Here is a 20,471-nt window from a genome sequence, read left to right as displayed (position 1 = left end):
GTGAGGGGAGGTCACTGACGCGCTGCTGTCCAGTTTTTAGTTTTTTTTTTTTTTTTTTTTAAATTAAGTCATATTTTAAAAAAGGCAAGCTTTCAACCAAAAAAAAAAAAAAAAATAGTATTGAAGAGTACTTCACGCGCCCGAGGAGAGTGTATTTCACTTTTTTTGCCACACCAGTAAAAAAATATTTATGTGGTATAAATTCGAACTAATTTAGGTAACCAATAGGTACAACTTTCGATTTAGATACCCAAAAATAATGTGGCAAAGTTTAGGGGCTATTTATGACTTTTGCCTTTATTTTTTAAATTGTGTGCAAGACTAAACTAACATCTTTTGGGTCGGAGGGAGTGGTATTTTGAGTTAAGCAGCTATTTGGTTGCACTGAAAATCGCGTTTCGCCTTCTTCGAGCTTCTCACATGATCCCAGAGAAGAGGGGAAAAACCACCGTAAAATTATCCGAAACCCTAACCTTTGGAGTTCAGTTGATCACTTTTTCTTCAGTAGTAAAAATAAATTGCAACAGGAATTTCACTTACCTGTCACCATATGAGTCGTAAGACTGTTGAAAAGAAATTATTGTTCCCAATCAGCCGATGGCTTGCTACTGCTGTTGATAAAAACGTTGTATTGTCCTCAGATTTGTTTGCAGGATGACGCCAACATCATTGCTTTGCCTGAGTCTACCTATAATTGTTCCTCGTTGATAACATTGGATCTGACCTGGTGTCTTTTGTGGATGTCCTTAAAGAGCCTAAAGTTGAAATGTACTTTTATACTATATGATTACAATATTGTTAACTTACTCTCAGGGTGTCCTGCTTGGAAACTCTGGAGTCAAGTGATTTGGTCGTCTGGAAATTAATTCTTCAAATTTAAAGACACTTTAAGTTCAAAGAGTATCTCTTGTCAAATGACTGGTCATTCTTTGTAAATTGTTGCCCCGTATATTCAGCTAAAGTGTAAGCTAGTAAATGTATCCTCCGTGGTCAGTGCTATGCTTCCTTTCCGAACTTGCTATTACTAGCTTCGCTCAATTTTTTTTTTCTGAGACTTGTCCTGATGAGCATCAAGTTATTAGGACACTCGTACGAGATTATCTTCAAAAGTTGAGTTACGCTTCTGAGTTAACAATTGGAACTTGGGAGATGGAGTTTGTATTAAGTCAAAATAACCTTATTTGCTCTATAGTATTATTTCTAGCAAACAGTTGCAGAATATGGATTGCTTAAAGAGAATAGCATTCAGAATATAATAATACAACTGAGAACTTTTAAAAAGGCTAATGGTTTTAAGTACAAAACTCTAGTGACTTTTGCAATCTTTCTGTCAACTTTTTAAAGTTGGGTATTTACTTTATCATTCAGCAGATGTGTTAGATGATCAGACTTTTTATAACACTATCTGTCTATTGTGGATTACTTTCTCTTTGGTTCTTCTTGGTTTCTCTATCAGACAATCATATACTAGTTTCATTGGGATTACTGCATCAGGTCTTGTTGCAGTTTGAAGGGCTACCGCTTCCAGAATTGAAATGCAAATGTCTAACTCTTGATTTGCATATCACAAGGTTTTCTTCCTATGGAGTAACTATCCTGTTGCAAGCCTCACCTCATGTGGAGACACTCAACATAACTATGGCGACTATGAACGTAACTTCCTGCAATTTAGCTCTTCTTATGAATTCTACATGCCCACCTCCCTTCGAACAGTCGTGTGAAGGAGATGCAAATATTTTTTAATTATCACTAAGAAATTCTCACTAGAAAGCTTCATGTTAATATGATTAGTGTTGTTCTTTTACTGTGGTAAACGGGCTCTGAAAGGAAAAATGATCGCTTGCCAACTAGTAATAGCTTTTTTTTTCCAGCAAAATCCTAGCACGTTTCATTCTGAATTAACTAAATTCACCACATGCATGTGATCCAAAAATTAGGGAGATAGGGAATGACAAAGATCTGGTTATGTGCTTTTTCCACCAACTATGGATTGATAACTTAACTAGCCTTTACATTTACCCCGTAAAGTGTACTTTGACTGTGATCACATTATTACTCTCCACCACCAAACATACCCATCATGTTCTTGGAGGAATCCATTTGCTTCATTAATTAAGTTCTGTAAACCACCCATGCCACCTATCTGCTTCAACATCTGAGGGGGAAAGACTTTGCTCATGTTTTGTGCATTCTTTCTTGACAAGGAACTCATATCTCCCTTCTTTGGAATCTTAAGACCCTTCATCTTGCTGAATATCTTCGCAAGTCGTTTGCATTCTTCCAACATCTCTATCACCTCATGCACTAGGCAGCCAGATCTCCTAGCTATATGCGTGAATCGAGATTCAGTCATAATCTTTGGGTTGGTACTGTGCTATTCTTCATCAGTCATGGAGTCCGTCAGTGTCATATACCGTAAATTTTGCATGGCCATCCATCTTAGTAACAATCACTGCGCCAACTACAACACTTTGTCAAAATGCTTGAGCTTTATCAAACCAAACATCCAATACTACTATCCATAACAAATATCACGAGATCCGGTTCCATTGCTTCAGACACTTGTCGCATTTCTTCAGAAAGAGCTGCTTCTTGTTTGTGGCGGCCACAATTATTAGATCACAAGTTTCCTTCTTAAATGTTTCTGCAGCGTCCACAGCTATTTTCACTGGGTCCGATTCCGTATAGCTGCCGGTTCATTGGTTTACCTAGTCCATTCCCCTGTAACTAGTTATATCTTTTATTCCTTTTCTTGCTTAGTTTTGGAGGAATACAACAGTACCAACTTCTCATAACGGAAGAAAAAGAAAAAGACTTCTGACCAATTCAGCAGCTTTCATTCTTAGCTTGTCAAGAGAGGAAACCGTTAAACATTGGTCGGTCCAGAAATTGTTCTTTACCAGACATTTCCGCTATGAAATCATTGGTTTGTGATTTTGTGCAGTACAAGTTTCATTCGACTGTAGACCTGCTTTTCCAGTTCAAAACAAAGTTCCATTTTATTGTAGACCTGCTTTTGATCCCGACTATATTCTGTCTTCAGTTGGATAATCACCAATGCAGCTTTGAGATGGGATATCTGACCAAAGGAAATGATTCTCATTTCGAGCTACGGGTTTCCCAGCCTCAAGAATGTTAAGATTGTCAACTCCTTCGGGGTGTGTTTGGAAGATCATTTCAATCAGGGCTATGACAAGCTTTTCAAACTTTCAGAATTTCTGTTAAACAATGCGACTGTTTTGGAGAAGTTCGTTATCGTATCGAAGACAAGAGAGTGCAGGAGATGTTCAATGAACTTTGGGTGACAAACTCAAAACAGTTTGCCGCGTCGTCTTATGTTAGGTTTTTGATGCTAATGCAATAATGAAACTTTGTTGGTCCAATTACTACTACTTTTACTTTGGACTTACTGTTCTGTGACATACCAAAATGCTATGGTATCTTGCTTTTTAGATGTTTTACATGTGCATTTAGATTTCTTGCAACTCCTTTTTTCTTGGACATATTAAACTGAGGAGATAAGCCATATTTCTTATTGATAATTAGCCTCATGAAATGTTCTGTTCTGCTTACCTGGTTATGTCTATGGCATCAAGATCCAAGATTGCGAATTGGTTCCCTTTTAGGTTTTTTTCTTGGAAGAAAGGGGTAACAATAGCAGAGAGTAGAGATACGGAAACTGTGATAGGAAGCGTAGCCTGCAATGGTCACAAGACTTGGTATTATGGCATTTGCCATTGCTTTTCAGAAAAATGTATATGTCGGGTTTTGTTGTGGTGTGAATGGTAAATGAAGGGACGTTTCGTTACTTGCTTCGAACAAAGTGGTAAATAGTATTTACATTCAGAAAGCACATGGAAAGACCACATGGCCAAACAATTAAAAGAATATTATGTGGATAAATTTTTTGAAGAGTATATCATGAACCCGCTCATGAATTAGTAATGCTATAAATGACCAGTACAGAATACTGTTAGTATTAATGTTTTCATGTGCTGATAGTTACTAGTACCATCATGTGGCTAAACTAGATCTAAAATTTCATTTGGTTTATCTCAGTAGAAGTGGATCGGGTATAAAATCGAAGGTCTGTCTTTCATAGTTAAGACTTTCTGTGAGATCATCAATGAATTTATTTTATAATGGCATAATTCATTGCTTACCTCTGCTAGGTGTTTGTCTTGATTTTCTTAATATATTCGGATTTTTCTTTTACTTTACGAAAGTAAAAAGCATTTATCATAATTAGTTTTTTTTCCCTAAAAAAGAAATATAAATCTCTTCCATATATATATATTAGCTAATCCATTCTTTGAAGAAAAGGTTTTGTGCTTCTTGTAAAGTTTCATTGCTTGTAATGGTGGAATTGGTAATATAATAATTAGTAATACAAGGATTAATAATGTTGGAATTATTTCTTATTAAGTATTAGCTCATTGCACTAAAATTGGATGTACAAATTCATTTTGTAAAGCTAAAAACGAATGAGTTTACTGTTATACCATTGGAGGTTTAGCGTTCACAGGCTTCTAGGAAAAAGAATGTTTCTGTATGTCAAGGTGTTGATCCAGTGGGAGAATTTATCTCCTGGGGAAGCAACATGGGAGGATTGGTCGTTTATTAAGGCCCAGTTTCCAGATTTCATTCAACAACAGGCTGCACATTCTTGAGGACAAGAATGTTTTGAAGGGGTAGGGAATGTCATGTCTTGGGTTCGATATGGGAAATGAATAATAAACCATGCGACGCCGTTTAGGGAGAAAAGGGGTCATCTGTTATTAATGGTATTTCAAATTAAAAGGAACGGTCAAGATCAGATGAAATGAAGGGCTGAGATTCGCTGAGCTGAATACATCCAAAATTGGGTGAGGAAAGTGTGAAGAATCTTGGTATGTTCTCGTGTCCTCTTCTCTCCTAACCCCCTCTTTGGATGGTGATTTTCCGTGGTTCATTAATGTATGATTTTTTATGAAATCATGTTTGTTTTCATTGTTCATTATTAATGTATGGTTTTCTATAAACGATTTTCATTGACCGTAAACCTGCATCTGATTCCAACTGTATTCTTTCTTCAGTTGGATCGTTCCCGATGCGAATTTGAGTTAGGATATTTGGCCAATGGACATGATATTCATTTCCTGTCAAGTTTTGGGTTTCCCAACCTCACGAATGTTAAGGTTGTCAGCTCTTCAGGGATGTGTTTGAAGAAGCATCTTGAATGGGATTGTGATTCGGGCCATGATGAGCTTTTCAGACTTTCAGAATTTCTACTAGAGAATGCAATGGTTTTGGAGAAGTTCATAATTATATCAAGGAGCAGAAAGTGTGATAGCTGTTCAATGAACTGTGTCTCTCGATATTTATTTCAATTGGCTGAGAAATTGTTAGATTGCCCAAAATCCTCGACCAATTCTGTGATTATTTACCAAGAGGGAGCTTTCCATGACTAGCTTGCAAGTAGTTTTCTGTTTTCAGTACACCAGAAATGTTACCTTATAATTAGTTTTATCTACTACTGGTGAAAATCTTGAATTTGTCTATGTAACTAATACTAACTAATTGTTCCTGTTATCTTGCCTTTATTTTGCATACCAGATTTTATGGTTGTTTGGTTTCTCCTGAAGCTAATTTGTTTCTTGCGTTCTATAAGCGACACTTTTTATGATAATTTATCTCATGAAATGATGTGTTTTGCAACCTTTGTCGATGGCATCAAGATATGGAAGGTAGTTCCTTTTAGGCATTTTCTGGGAAGAAAAAGGTTTGTTCTGTTTGTTTATTTCAAATATTCTGTAGCCATATGGTTGAGGCTTGCAATGCGGTCGAATGCTATTTTTTGAACTTAAGGTCATATTATAAGTGTGTTGGTTTTGATACATCTGTTTGATTCACCTGAAATCTTCATTTATCAGGCAGATTCAAGTTGGGCTTAAATAGCTTACTAGGGGTTGTAAGAAATTTGTGGAATAACTGCTTTCTTGATGAATCCCATGCTAAAGAGTTATTGGTATCTTCTATCCCCCTGTTTTTTGGAAAATACTGTTTTTTGAGTTTGGCTGGACATGACATATTACAGGACACTCTTTGTGAATCGTGAGGAATGATACCAACATACTGAATTTGAGTGAGTGTCAAACAATATTGGTCAGTATTCTGCTGATTTTTGTTACAACTTTTACAGAACACACAGACTCTGTGATGTTGCTTTACATTCTTGCTTTCATTTTTTTTTCTTTTGGTACCGCATAATGAAAAAGTCTTCAAGTGTTAACCCTCCATCTTGACTTTTGTTTGCTCTACTTTGATGACAAAATTGAAATGGTATAGCCAAATAAGGTCGTAGAAACAATTTATGTACCAACAATACAATTTTTTAATTTTCATGGTGATTTGGAAAGATCAAGCAAAAAGATGAAAGAATGGAGTGCAGCTTGAATAAGCTCATTAAGATACTGTTGACATTTCTGATTGTGTATTGCTGATATAAAAGACCAAACTAATGAATTTTGCAGAAGTATCTGGCGGTATTGGAATCAAAGTGTGCTTCTGTTGATTTAGGTTACAACTTTTATAGTTTTTTAATCCTTCCCTTTGATGGCAGTGAGTGAAAAAAAAAATCTTGTATTACCGCTTAATGTTGACTTGTATTTGATCTATTTTGATGACACAAAATACTATGACCAGTCAAACTAGTAAAAGTGAATCTAAATTTTGATGAACCTGATAAATTCTTGTGAAACAATTGTTTGACATGGGCTTTATTATTTGTGCATCATCAGTTGGAAAAGCTACCTCGGAAGGAAAACCCAAAAACTGGAAGACTATGATGGCAATATCCTCTGTTCAAGCAAGATAGCAAGAGAAGAGCTAGCTCTTTCTCAAAGCTATTATCTCTTTTTCCTTCATCTTCTAGTTTTCGATACTGTTCCTCTATTTTCTCTGATATAACCACACTCCTACAAAGTGGACAAGTTGCTTTTCTATCCTTCTGCATTAGCCATTTCTCCAAGCAGTTTTCATGGAATATATGCTGGCAAGTTTCCAGCTTTCTCCCCTTTTCTCCGTGCTTGAATTTTGATAAGCATATTGCACAATCAGCTGACCCTTCACCAATGAAACCCACAACCTTCTTTCTTCCAAACACAAATTTATAGCTCTTCTTGTTTAACATTTCCATGTACTTGTAATTTGCGACCGCATATCTACATGAGTTCCAGAAAACAATAGCTGCCAATATCATGAACCTTAGCACTTGAAGAAGCCATGAACAGAACAAAATGGGATACATTTTATAGGAAAGAGTGAAACATCTAGTGAGAGCTGCCATATAAATTGGCTCATGAGGTACTATTTACAAGCAGAAGCAAAATACATATATATATTGTGATGACTAACAAATTGTCCAGTGATTATAATATAACCCCTTTTTGAAGAGAAGTTAATATGTAGTGGCAAATTTGTTCATCTAACCTGTTGACTATATTGATGAATCCAAACATACCTGTACGTATAAAATCATAAAATATGGAGTGGAGTTTTAGAAAACATTTCCAGGTTGAGTATATTATTGAACATGAGGCAACTGCTACATGTTTAATGCAGTGTATTATACTACAAATCTAAAATAATATGAAGTCAATGTCAAGTTATGCTTAGGTGAATTGTCTTCATTTAATTTTTTCAGTAGATGAGTATAAAATGATTATATACAACAGCAACACACCCAGTGAGGTAGAGAGATTGTTTCTGGTAGACCCTCAGCATGGTTATAGATAGTACAAAATTATGTTCAAATAAATGCATTAAATGGCAAAGTCAATGGAGTATTGTTGTGTTATATGTCGTTTGTGGCTTTGTCTAGAAATGGCATTGCGTAGTACAATTGGTCCTTTTTCCATTTTTAGGGATCGTATACAAAGTTCAAAGAGGACTTAAATATATCAATAACGTGTACCATTTCATGAGTAATAGTTTGAAGCAGTTCAAACGAAAAGTAATTAGAGCTACAACTATTTAAATGCAATTAAGCTATCAACTTTACTAGAAATTCAAACAGTTAGGTAAAAAATAAAATAAAAAGGTAATAAACCTCAGAAATGGTCTTTCACTTTCATTTTAAATTAGGCAATGTACATCTTTTTTCTCCAAACTTGAAAAAGAATCAAGAAAATCTTTCTTTTTTCATTAGTACGAAATTACTTATCATTTTTTTTATCTTGAATTAGTGGTTTAAACCAATCCATCTATGACAAGTGGAAATTTCATATTGAAAAGGTCTGCTTAATAACAAATGATGTATCTACTTCATTTACAGGACCATTCCTGTATGGCTATAGGGGACACTTACTATAAAATCATTGTTTTTTAACTTTGTGCAAGACGAGTTCCATTAGGGCCTAGACATGCATTTATTCCTGATTATATCCTCTGGTTCCAGTTTAATCGTCTCTGCTGCAACTTTGATTATGTATTTTTGGCCAAAGAATATGGTAATATTTATTGCAACATTGGATTTCAAGCAAGGAATTGGTCCTTGATAGCCACTTGCAAATTTGAATAGAAGAAAAATGATATATTCAGATATGTTGTGTTACTTTAAGATCTCTTGTATTTCCTGGCCTTTTTCCCTTTTTTTATTTGTTTAACGATTTGATTTCGACACTTACTAGAGTCGACTAATCCGAATTTACGCCACGTAGGCCCAATTAAAGTAGATATGAACCAAGTAGCCGCTTGTAGCACCCCTATCTAAAAGGGCAACTTACACAAACCACTACATTTTAACAGCTTTTAACAATTGGTAGCTATATTTTATGTAGGTAAAAATTTATCCGCACCGAGTGTTTACACCTAATTTAGTTAAATTAACCATAGTTGACTAACTAAAATCTATTAGGAATTCTACTTTTAATAAATAGAAAATTTTAAAAGAAACTAAAATCATAATATCTTAATGTCAGAAAGCTTAGGGTTACCGTCAACATTGTCCCTCTTTTAGGTCTTCCGTTCTTCTCTAGCATAATTCCGAAATATTTTTGTCATTCTTTCATTCGCCCATTGGAAATCAAAAGGCATAATTTCAAAATTACCACGTGATTGAGAGTTCTGATTAAGAGCTTATAGGATGTGCTAGAAAGAATTATAAAACTAATGAGTATATCTAGTTCGTTTTGAACAGAAAATCTTGCATGACGAAAATGTCAAGTACAATTTTGTGAAGATTTTTTGTATGTGTTAATCTTTTGATGTGTACTGAGGGTATATAGAGACAAGTGTATTTTTTTGGTTAAGGTTAAAAATGTTTACTCTGCTAACGATAATTACATCAGAAGGAAAAACTTTATATCGCAATGGCCAGTGAAGAGGAATAAAGAAATGACCAGTGATGGCCTTTGATTCTGAGATGTTGTTAGTGGCAAAAAAAGGACAAGCCACCAATCTACTTTATTGACGTCACCGTTAAGAGGACAAGTGAGAATAGCAAAATATTAGGTATTTTTTAAGCTTATTTTTTATATTAAGATCATGTGCAAAACACATGCTAGTTAACTATAGTTAAGTACTAATAATTGTAGTTAAAATAAGCGACAAGTGTCATTTATTTATCGGTCCGGTGTAAACACTCGGTGCGAGTAAGTTTTTACTTTTTAAGTATGTATATACATTTCGTAGCTAGTTTAGGGTAATTCGCTGTATTTGAGTGTGAATACACTGTTCTGTTGTATCCAACCTTATTTGATGTCGACTGTATTTGAATGTATATGAATACATGCAACCATAATTTCTTTGAATACATGTGTATTAAAAAATGATTGTATTCCAATGCATTTAAATACACGACGGAACAGTGTATTTATATATTGATCTATCCTTTTGTTGTGACTATATTTGAAAGTATTTGAGCTCCGATTAGCAAGGTCGCCGCCGGAAGTCACAAGGTAGAATGTATTCGACTGTATTTAAATGTATCTGGCCAGACGAATATACTCAAATGCACTCAGATCTGAGAAAAAAAAAAACAATCAAATACATTTAAGAAACGAATGAAAATTAGTCAATATATCTAATTTGCCCAAAAATACAATCAAATATATCTAGTTTCCCAAAAAAACTCCTTCGGAATACATAAATACTACTTTCAAAAATGCAGGATACACTCGCATACACTCAAGCCAGACCTCGAGATCGTCGGAAAATACACCAAATCCGGCAGAAATACAAATAGAGATCTAATTTTCAAAGAAATACAGAAGTGTTAACAAGATATTTTCGGTTTTACACCAAATCCAGATTGTCGGAAAATACACCAAATCCAGAACTATGATCTGAGATTGTCGGAACATACATCAAATCCAGATCTGAGATTGTCGGAAAATACATCAAATCCAGATCTGAGATCGTCGGAAAATACACCAAATGCAGATCTGAGAAAAAGTCATGGATTCTGACATTACCGGCGGCTAGGACTGCCCCGTTAGCTGTAGTGGTGCAATGGAGAGAGAGGGGTGAGAGACGACGGAGAAGAGAGAGGGAATGGAGAGAGAGGCGAGGGAGAAGAGAGAGGGGTGAGGGAGAAGCTTGATACAATGGAATAAGGGTCCGTGACATTTTGCACCCTTAATGTGTGCTCTTTTTTTCAACTTGCACCCTATCTTTTTTTTTTATGATTTAAACCCCAATCTCTTTATTTCCTTGCAAAACAATAAATTCACCCTTTTTATAAATTTACCATGAGGGCAAAATAGGAATACAAATAATATATCTTTTTTTCCTTCAATTTATTTATTTTATTAGAACTGTAACAACAATAAATTTTATTTTCAAAGCTCTTTTTTTATTTTTTTATTTTAAGTGATATTTCTCTATCAATAGTTGCTAAACATTTGGAGTTCTTATTGTTATAAGTTTGTCATTTTTCCTTTATAATTTAATTACTACTAATTTATAAAGGAAAAACGACAAACTTGTAACAATAAGAACTCCAAATGTTTAGCAACTATTGATAGAGAAATATCACTTAAAATAAAAAAATAAAAAAAGAGCTTTGAAAATAAAATTTATTGTTGTTGCAGTTCTAATAAAATAAATAAATTGAAGGAAAAAAAGATATATTATTTGTATTCCTATTTTTCCCTCATGATAAATTTATAAAAAGGGTGAATTTATTGTTTTGCAAGGAAATAAAGAGATTGGGGTTTAAATCATAAAAAAAAATAGGATAGGGTGCAAGTTGAAAAAAAGAGCACACATTAAGGGTGCAAAATGCCACGGACTCATGGAATAACTCTATGTATTTGGTATAGCTATGATATGTAAATTAGAAAATCACTGTAGCTACGAAATATAAATAAATTAAATAGTTGTTATTATTAATAAATACCTATGGCAAGTAAATTTGCCTATCTAAAACTTATAGAGTTCTTTAACTATTTAAAGATTAGCCATTTGTTAAACTTCAGACTGAACCTCCTCCTATTGTTTCTTCTGGTATTATACCCCTGCCTTCATTTCTTTATTTTTTTTCCTAGGTAAGATGGAAACATTTCCTTGTGTTAATCAAATTTTTGACGAGTGATAAATATGACAACACTGTAAGCCACAATCACAATTGCTAAAAGTTATTTGAGATAAACAAACAATGCAGACCTGTTTTTTCCAAAATAAAAAGCCAAAAAGGGAACCATGTCACAACCATACACCTTGATGTAATTGACCAAATCAAGGTAACAAAACATAACATTTCTTGAGGCTAATTATTATAAAATTGTGCTTGTAGATCTCCTCATCATAACAGTAGTATTATTATTAATAGTACTACTGTTTTTGCTTTCTACTATTCAATATATTCTTGTTTCTGATTCATTTTGATTCCCAACAAGGCTACCAAAAGTAGGATTAACTAGGTGATATTTGGCACAAATATCATGTTTTGTGTCATATTACAGCCTACTCTTATGACTTTTATCGCTTAATTCATGATGCAATCGTCATATTTGAACTTATGTTGTTATATTTCATGTGTATAGGTACGATGACGACAAACGATGGAAACTGTGCTTAAAATGATTGGGTTTCGTAGCATATGACGATTAGATGAGGTGACGAGTCGAAGACCATAAAAGATGAACTAAAAGGAGATTAATTCGACTGAAAGGACCTCGCTTTTCTTTCGCATCGCGGGAAGCCTCAGAACATCAGGCCCTCCAGTCGCATTGCGTGAAGAAAGCGGACCAACCAACTCAGTCATCACCATCTCGCGATCCTTCTGCATCGCGGAAGGAAAGCGAGAACCCTCAGTACATTGCGCGATCCTTCCGCAATGCGGAAGGAAAGCGGGGATCTGCGGAAGTTATCCCGATTCGACTAGGATTTGGATTCCTTATTTGTTATTTTTACCCTAGCCTATATAAAGAAGTTTTAATAGCTGAGAACGGTGTGCTGGGATTATTCAAGGATTTGTAAGCCACCGTTCTATTTTCTCTCTCTAGGTTTATTTTCTTTTTCATCTTTTTTTCAACCCTAGTTTATTCATGGCTTCTTTTGTCTATGATCGAATCATGAGTGGCTAAACTTCTTAATTCTAGGGTTGTGGCGAAAGACTTGAAAGTTGATTTGATGACAATTTTTATCTATTGATTTCCATATTTTTGGGTTGCTTATTTATTCTTGATCCTAATTGTTTGATTATCTGGCCAATAGTTAGACACTATCCGTGGTACGTGAATTGAACTTGAGAAAGGGAATTCACGTACGTAATAAGAATAAATAGAGTTTGTTCGATTTAATCATTTCGCTAATGACGATAGAGATATACCCTTTAGTCCTACTTAGTTGAATACGGAGAAATAAATGTGTTCTTGTTACCTCTGATGACCATAGAGATATAGGCGTTATAGTAACATCTACAGGCTTGTGAGTAGTTCGAGAGAATATCATAAAGCATAATTAACCCGTTAACTAGTAACCCAGGAAATAAAATAGGTGGAATTGTCTGAAGATCAACTAGATTGTCGAAAGCCATAACCGTAGATCTTTCTCTCATCTGATAATTCTTACAATCTTTGTCAACATAGTCCCAGTCATAAAAACACCCATCTCAAATTGTTTACTTTTCAGTTTTAGTTTAGTACAACAAACATCTTGATTTTCACTTTCTTGAATAGTTTCATTCGAATTTGAATTAGCTTAACAGTAGAATCTAAGTCTCTGTGGGATCGATATCTGCACTTAACAGTCTATATTACTTGTACGACCACGTATACTTGCGTGTGCGTTTGGGAGCAACAAGTTTTTGGCACCGCTGCCGGGGACTTAGAAAAATTTACTGTTTTTCTAATTTGAGTTTGTTTTTTTTTCTATTCAAGTCTTTACGTTTTCGTTGTTCTACTTGTGTCACTTCAGGCTTCTCTGGTTTATGCCAAGCACTAGAAGTTCAGGAAAACCGTTAGCTGATCTTGATCACGAAATCGAAAGAACATTTCATCGACAGAGAAGAATGGCTAACGAAGCAGCAAGACTTGCTCTTGAACAGGCAGAAAGGAATAAAGCTAGAAACGGCGATGAACAGGGTGAAAGAGTAGCTGCGAGAGCACAAGAACAACGGATTCTTTATCCAGTTATGCTAGGCCCAGTCTGGCAACTATCGCTAAGGCTATTGTTAGGCCTGACATTACCGGAAATTTCGAGCTAAAAGAAGGAACAGTGCGGCTGGTGCAACATACGTGCCAGTATATGGGTAAGTCTAGTGATGCCCGCATAAGCACTTGATGCAGTTCGTGGAGTTGAGCGAAAATTTCCAATATAGAGATGTTCTCGATGATTATGTGAAGTTGTCCTTATTTCCATTCTCACTGATTGGCGAAGCGAGGGAATGGTTGACGAATCTACTTGCAGGTTCTATTACTTCTTGGGAGATATTATCAAATAAGTTTATCGACAGGTTCTTCTCACCCAAGAAAACAAAGGAGTTGCGAGGAAGAATTGCTAACTTCACTCAGAGAGATTCTGAATCTCTACCATACGCTTGGGAAAGGTATAAGGGCTATCTGCGAGATTGCCTCCATCACATGCAGCCAAAGGAGATCGTTGGCAACTATTTCGTAGAGGGTCTTAACCATGAATCGAGGGCCCTGTTGAATGCTTTAGCTCAAGGGCAGATCTTGAACAAAACATATGAAGAGATGGAAGATCTCCTTGAGATGATGTCTGAGGGTCATCATGAGTATCATGAGAATAGCCGGGGGTTACCACAAAAAGCTACTGGGGTTCTTAAAGTTGATGATGTTGCAGCTATTCGGGCTGATATTGGTACTCTCACTAACGTGATGTTAAGGGCGTTTCCTCAAGCTCAGCAGATTTAACCAGTTCAACATATTCAGCAGGCAGCATGTGTAAGTTGTGGTGAACCTCATGATTATAACAATTGTCCATTGAATCCAGAGTCCGTCTATTTTGTGGGGAAGCAGAATCGCGGTATTGGTAATCGGGGAAACTATTATGGAAATAATTACAACACTCCATTTGGGAAGCAGGATTTCCACAAGCCGAACAATTATTAGCAACCTCAAGCTCAGCCAGCTAACAATTTAGAGGAGATGATGAAGCAGCTCATAGCTCAAAATCAGGTGATGCAGCAGCAAAATCAGAAAATTCAGAGTGAGATGCAGAAATCTATTCACGAGCTTGAGCGTCAGATGGGGCAGATGGCTCTTATGCAGAATGTCAGACCTCCAGGTGCTCTTCCGAGTGATACTGAAAAGAATTCAAAAGAATTCAAGGCAGTCACCTTGAGGAATGGTAGAAAGCTAGAAGAAGTGCCGCCGAAAAAGAAGAACATAGCAGAGGCAGAACTTATCCCTGCTAAACGAGCTGAACCAAAGCAAACAGTCGCAGAGCAACATGTAGAGGAGGTGGTGCGACCCCCCCCCCCCTTTCCACAGCGACTTCAGAAACAGAAAGCAGATTCGGCTTGCAAGAAATTTCTTGAACTCTTAAAACAGGTACACATCAACATACCTTTGGTGGAGCTTCTGCAAGAAGTCCCAAAATATGCGAAATATATTAAAGATGTGGTCACAAACAAATGGCGTTGGACAGAGTTTGAGACTGTTGCACTTACTGAGGAGTGCAAATCTAGAGTGAGGAGTAAAATTCCTCCAAAGCTGAAAGATCCGGGCAGCTTCACAATTTCAATTACGATTGGCAACATTGAAGTTGGGCTAGCATTGTGTGATTTGGGTGCTAGTATTAATCTGATGCCCACCTCTGTGTTCCAAACATTGGGTTTGGGAGAGCCTAGGCCAACCACTATTACGTTGCAGTTGGCTGATCGATCTCTTGCTAACCCTGATGGTATTATTGAGGACGTTCTTGTGAAGGTAGGCCCATTTATTCTGCCGGTTGATTTTGTGATACTTGATTATGAGGCAGATAAGAGTGTTCCTCTCATCATGGGGAGAGGATTCTTGGCTATTGTCGATGCTGTGATCCGAGTGAGAGATGGGAAGATGTCCATGACGGTTAATGGGCAAGAGGCGACTTTTGATGTGTTTAAAGCTACCAGACTTCCAGCCCATTATGAGGAGTTGAAGATGATTTCCGTGGTAGAACCCGAGCTCACAAATGCCGAGTTAGATCACTTTCTAGCCTCGCGAGATCCATTGGAGACAACTTTGGTGTATGGGGAAGATCTGAAAATTGATGCAGAAGTGGAGGAGTGTCTTAGCATTCTTGACACTTCATGTGCTTATCTACGAGCAAGTACACTGTTTGAGGAGCTAGACAGACCAGAGTCATGGAAGAAGCCGAAATCATCTATTGAAGAGGCTCCCGTTCTTGAGATGAAACCGTTGCCTCCTCACCTTCGCTATGCTTTCTTGGGTAGTGGAGACACATTGCCCGTAATCCTCTCTGCTTCTTTGACTGATGTGCAGGTTGAACGTGTGTTACGAGTGCTAAGAGATCGAATCCGAGCCCTTGGGTGGTCGATAGCTGATATTCGAGGTATTAGTAGCTCGTTTTGCATGCACAAAATATTATTGGAGGAAGACAGCAAATGTCACGCCCCAAAACCCACCCTAGACGTGACCGGCATCCGACGTCATGAACAACATCGGAAGAACCTAACAACACGCAATAATACTTGAACCCGCCAGGTTCAACATTCGCCTCCAACAGTTTATAAATTAAATGTAACAAATGGTGAATACGTAAACTAAATCAGCGGAAGTCTTTAATATCATAAAAGTTAACCAAAACGTGACAACGCCCAAGAGTTAACAAAACTCAATAACTACCCACAAGAATGTATACTATGGAGCTTCTAGGATAAAGAGATAATAATTTGACTCATCGGGACGCAGCCCAAAAACTAATAATAAATGAACAAAATAATAGGGTGTCCCACGAATGAACGTGTGGGCTCACCAAATCAGCAGCCCTTCCAAAGCGCCTGAAGTATCACGAACCTGCTCTCCTTCGTTACCTAACATACCATCAAAAACAATAATGGTATGCCTGAGTACTTCGTACTCAGTGAGTGCCTCGGGGACAATGAGTAATATAAAATCAAATATACTAATACATAAAGAAATTAGTTCTGAAAAGATAGTATAAAAACAACTGACATTCCACTTTATAATTCTTAATATCGTTTGTTGAACAGTTTATAAAGCCATTCCAAAAATCCCGGTTTCAATTATGCTTTAAATCGATCAGGCATAAATATCAGTTCCATAATAAAGATGGATATCACAATCGCCCATATGGGCCCAACTCAATATCAACAACATTGCGTAATACACCGGAATATGGATTCACGGTGGCTACTCTTCCTCCCGAATAGCAAGGCACACTGCGCAATTCACCGAAATATGGATTCACGGTGGCTACTCTTCCTCCCGAATAGCAAGGCAATTAATGCACCCCAAGTAGCGAACCCGGAAGTGGCCACTCTTCCTCCCGAATGGCAAGGCAATTAATACACTAGGATCCATAGTGACTACTCTTCCTCCCGAATAGCAAGGCAAACACAACAACAAAGTCCACGGCATAGAAGCCGATTCACAATTTGTCTCAAAGTAGTCGCACCATCAATAACATTAAAGTTCATTATGCCATATCGAAAGAATAAGTCATTCCAATCAAAGTTTTGAAAACGTATAACTTCTTTACAAAAGATTTCCATGTCCCAATTCATCAATGAGAATGTCATCACCAACTTTTAACCATAATTATTAAGCATCTCTCATAGATGAAAACATTCATAATAACTTATACATATATAGGGTTTGTTACAATTTCGGTTTAATGTGGGTTTGTCCCCTCACACACATTAACCACCATTTAGACATGAATTAGAGTCCAAGAAACATGAAAAGATTACTTTTACTTTCATTCATTAAAGAATCTTGAATAAAATTTATACTTCCAACAATAGTTTCAAAAGTGACTTTCATTCAAAATAAGTTTTTAAAAGAGAGACATGCAAACCACCTTTATAGTCAAAAATGATTTTTTAAAAGAGACTGTCACGCCCCGAACCTGGGCCTGGACGTAACACGGCACCCGGTGCCTGACTGCATGTGACCGAGCGAACCAACTGGCTGACTGAATCAACATGTGATATCAAAACATAACTGAATATGGAAACAACTAAACACATAATGATATACTAAAGGTCTGGCTGAAATCATAATGCGGAAATACTTAGACAATCTGAAACATATCTGACTGTAGCCAACATGGCTAAACCAAAACGATTGAACAACTGCCAACAAGGCTAACATAATAAATATCTGACTGTCTGAATTGTGTCTATGAAGCCTCTAAGAGTACTGAATAATAGAGTTGTCTATAAACTGAAATAACTGGATAGCTGACAACGCCCCGAAGGAATGTGGGGCTCACCAGTAGCTGATACGTGCACTCCTAATTAGCTGAGTCGTCAACCTGTGTATCGTTACCTGCATCGCGAGATGCAGGCCCCCAAGCAATAAAAAGGGACATCAGTACATTTGAATTGTACTGGTATGTAAAGCAATTGAAGCAATAAAATACTGAAACTGAAAATGAAACTATAACTGTAACTGTAATAGCAAGGAAGTAGAGATATGAATACTCCATGCTCTGTATCTGAATCATCTGTATTATCTGTGTTTGTATATGTGGGGCCTCGGCCCAGTAATAAATGCACGCTATGGCCTCGGCCTAGTAGTGCGTCAGTCAATGGCCTCGGCCATGTATACGTATACACAAGACTGTGCTGTGCCCTCGGGCAAAATCACATATGTATAATTATGGTTAATTAATAAGGACTGAGACCATAACAACAATGAACAGTGCTGAACTGAAATAGACATGCTGGACTGAATTGAATACACTGACTGTTTCTGAGCATACTGAATTTCTAGACTGAGACTCATGTGGTAACAATACATAAGTCTATAAAGATTACGTGCTGAGTTCATGATATTCAAATTGATAACCATGAACAAATTTTGTAACTACAACCCTAGAAGATAACAGTTCTACAACATACCATAAAACTGGGCTAAATTGTATTCTGAGTCAAATTACTGACAAGTATGAAGAATGAGGCGTAGGGAGAATCATGAACATTCCCTAACGTAGATAGTTAGCCTCACATACCTTAATTCCAGTCATTGAGCGTAATACAATGTTCGTCAACCCTTTCAACTTTGATCTATATCAATACAAGTCAAAGGGATTCTATATTAGCAATAATATTCATGCTTTGGTCATCTAAGCATTTTATCGAACACTTAGTGGGCATGAAGCTCCACAACCCTCATTAATGGTGTTTTCTTCACCAAATCCCCATTCTATTACAACTAGCAAATTCTAAAATCTCAATTAGATGTAATTAACATCATTTTTCATCACCCATATGAATACAACAATCCCAAGTCAACAATCCAACAACTCTAGCATAGTTCATATAATTCTCTTTATCAAACCCATTTACTATTCTCCCAAGAACTCATCAACACTTTAATCATCATGAGAAAGTCATGAAACTTACCTTAGATAGTGGTTGAACAAGTCTTGAGCGGAGTTACTCCTCTAGCACCAAAACCCTACTTCACTTCCCTTGGGTTTTCTTGAATTAGATGAACTTTGGCTAGGTTTCATACACTTGGGTTCATGGATTTGGTGTTATTGATCATGGGTTTCCCTTGAATTTTCGTGTGGATGAAGGTTAGAGAGTATTCTAGAGGTTTTCTTGACCAAGAATGATGAAAAATATGATTTTGGTCGAGTTGGGTCTTATTTAAAGTAGTCCAGAAAATTCTGGACAAAATCTCTCTGGCACACTTTGCGTCGGAACTGCGGGGCCGCATGTCGTGTTTGCGGGCCGCATCTTGAGCCGCAAAGTCTGATAGAGGGTGATATTCTGCCGAACAGTCTGTCGTAAAATGGCCATAACTTTTTGTATATAGCTCCGTTTAAGACCCATAATATACCGTTGGAAAGCTATTTCAAAGGGCTACAACTTTCATCAAGGAAGTTTTCCCAAATTCTCAATTAATAAAGGGGTTATGATCATTGTAAGTAAGACCTTCCATAAACTCACTTGCAAACATGCCCCGTAGAGTGGCTTCCAACTTTTCTTTGCCCAAAGACATTTCTTATGACTTAATTGGTTTTCAAAACACTTCCTATAGCTCTCATATTGGTTTCATTATAGTATCATTTTATGAGTCAAACTTTCGTCCGAAGTTACGAGGTGTTACAGAGACATACTTTAATTTGTTAAACAAAGTTTAACAATTCACTTTTCTAATGAAGAACACCCAAACCCTAGCTTGAATCCCTTTAGAAAGAATTATGTTGCAACCCTAGGTTTTTGTCACAAGAATCATGTTAAGAATCATGGGTTTATTGTTAGGATTGATAATCAATGATTAAGATGTTCTTACCTTAGTGTTGGAGCCCTAGAGAGATATTTTCGTCCTTAGGGTTTTTGAGAATGAAAAGAATGGAAGAAAAACTAAAATTTTGCAACTTATAAATTTTCAGCCCGGCAGGAGCGTCGATCAGATCGACGGAGCGTCGATCTGCTCCGTCGAATTCATCAAATTTCCAGTGAGAAATCTTTCTTTTTCTCACAATCGACGGTTCAAAGGACGGAGCGTCGATCAGAACGACGGAGAGTCGATCTGCTCCGTCGAAGTTACCAAATTTCCAGCGAAGACAGGCTTCAGTAAAACGGTCATAACTCTTTGTACAAAACGTTTCTCGGTCTGGGCGACCTACTGTTAGAAAGTTATTTAAAAGATCTACAACTTCCATTGAGGAAGTTTGTCCAAATTCTCAACAAATTTTCACGAAAATCGCTCATAAGACAGACCTACCAAAACTTAGGCGAATTTAAGGGCCTTTACGAACTTCACTAGTTGGTTTGACTTCAGAACAACCATCCTCCACCCGAATTCATCAAGAATGGATTC

General features: G+C 36.7%; 1 protein-coding gene and 1 pseudogene across 1 annotated transcript; one reads left to right on the top strand and one right to left on the bottom strand.

Annotated features, from left to right (window-relative positions):
• The first annotated feature begins 360 nt into the window (after positions 1-360).
• Positions 361-5,606, top strand: LOC132628973 (uncharacterized; annotated as a pseudogene).
• A 1,169-nt stretch (positions 5,607-6,775) lies between these two features.
• On the bottom strand, positions 6,776-7,288 carry LOC132628972 (RING-H2 finger protein ATL46-like). Its single transcript, XM_060344723.1, has one exon. The coding sequence runs from the start codon at positions 7,286-7,288 to the stop codon at positions 6,776-6,778; it is 513 nt and encodes a 170-aa protein (XP_060200706.1).
• Between the last annotated feature and the right edge of the window lie 13,183 nt (positions 7,289-20,471).

Source organism: Lycium barbarum, chromosome 2 (assembly GCF_019175385.1).
Source record: "Lycium barbarum isolate Lr01 chromosome 2, ASM1917538v2, whole genome shotgun sequence".
Classification (NCBI taxonomy): domain Eukaryota; kingdom Viridiplantae; phylum Streptophyta; class Magnoliopsida; order Solanales; family Solanaceae; genus Lycium; species Lycium barbarum.
This window is presented reverse-complemented; position numbering and strand designations above follow the sequence as displayed.

Bases quoted from the DNA above. Each gene is read 5' to 3' on its own strand.
- LOC132628972 (XM_060344723.1), bottom strand. From the start codon at position 7,288: ATGTATCCCATTTTGTTCTGTTCATGGCTTCTTCAAGTGCTAAGGTTC.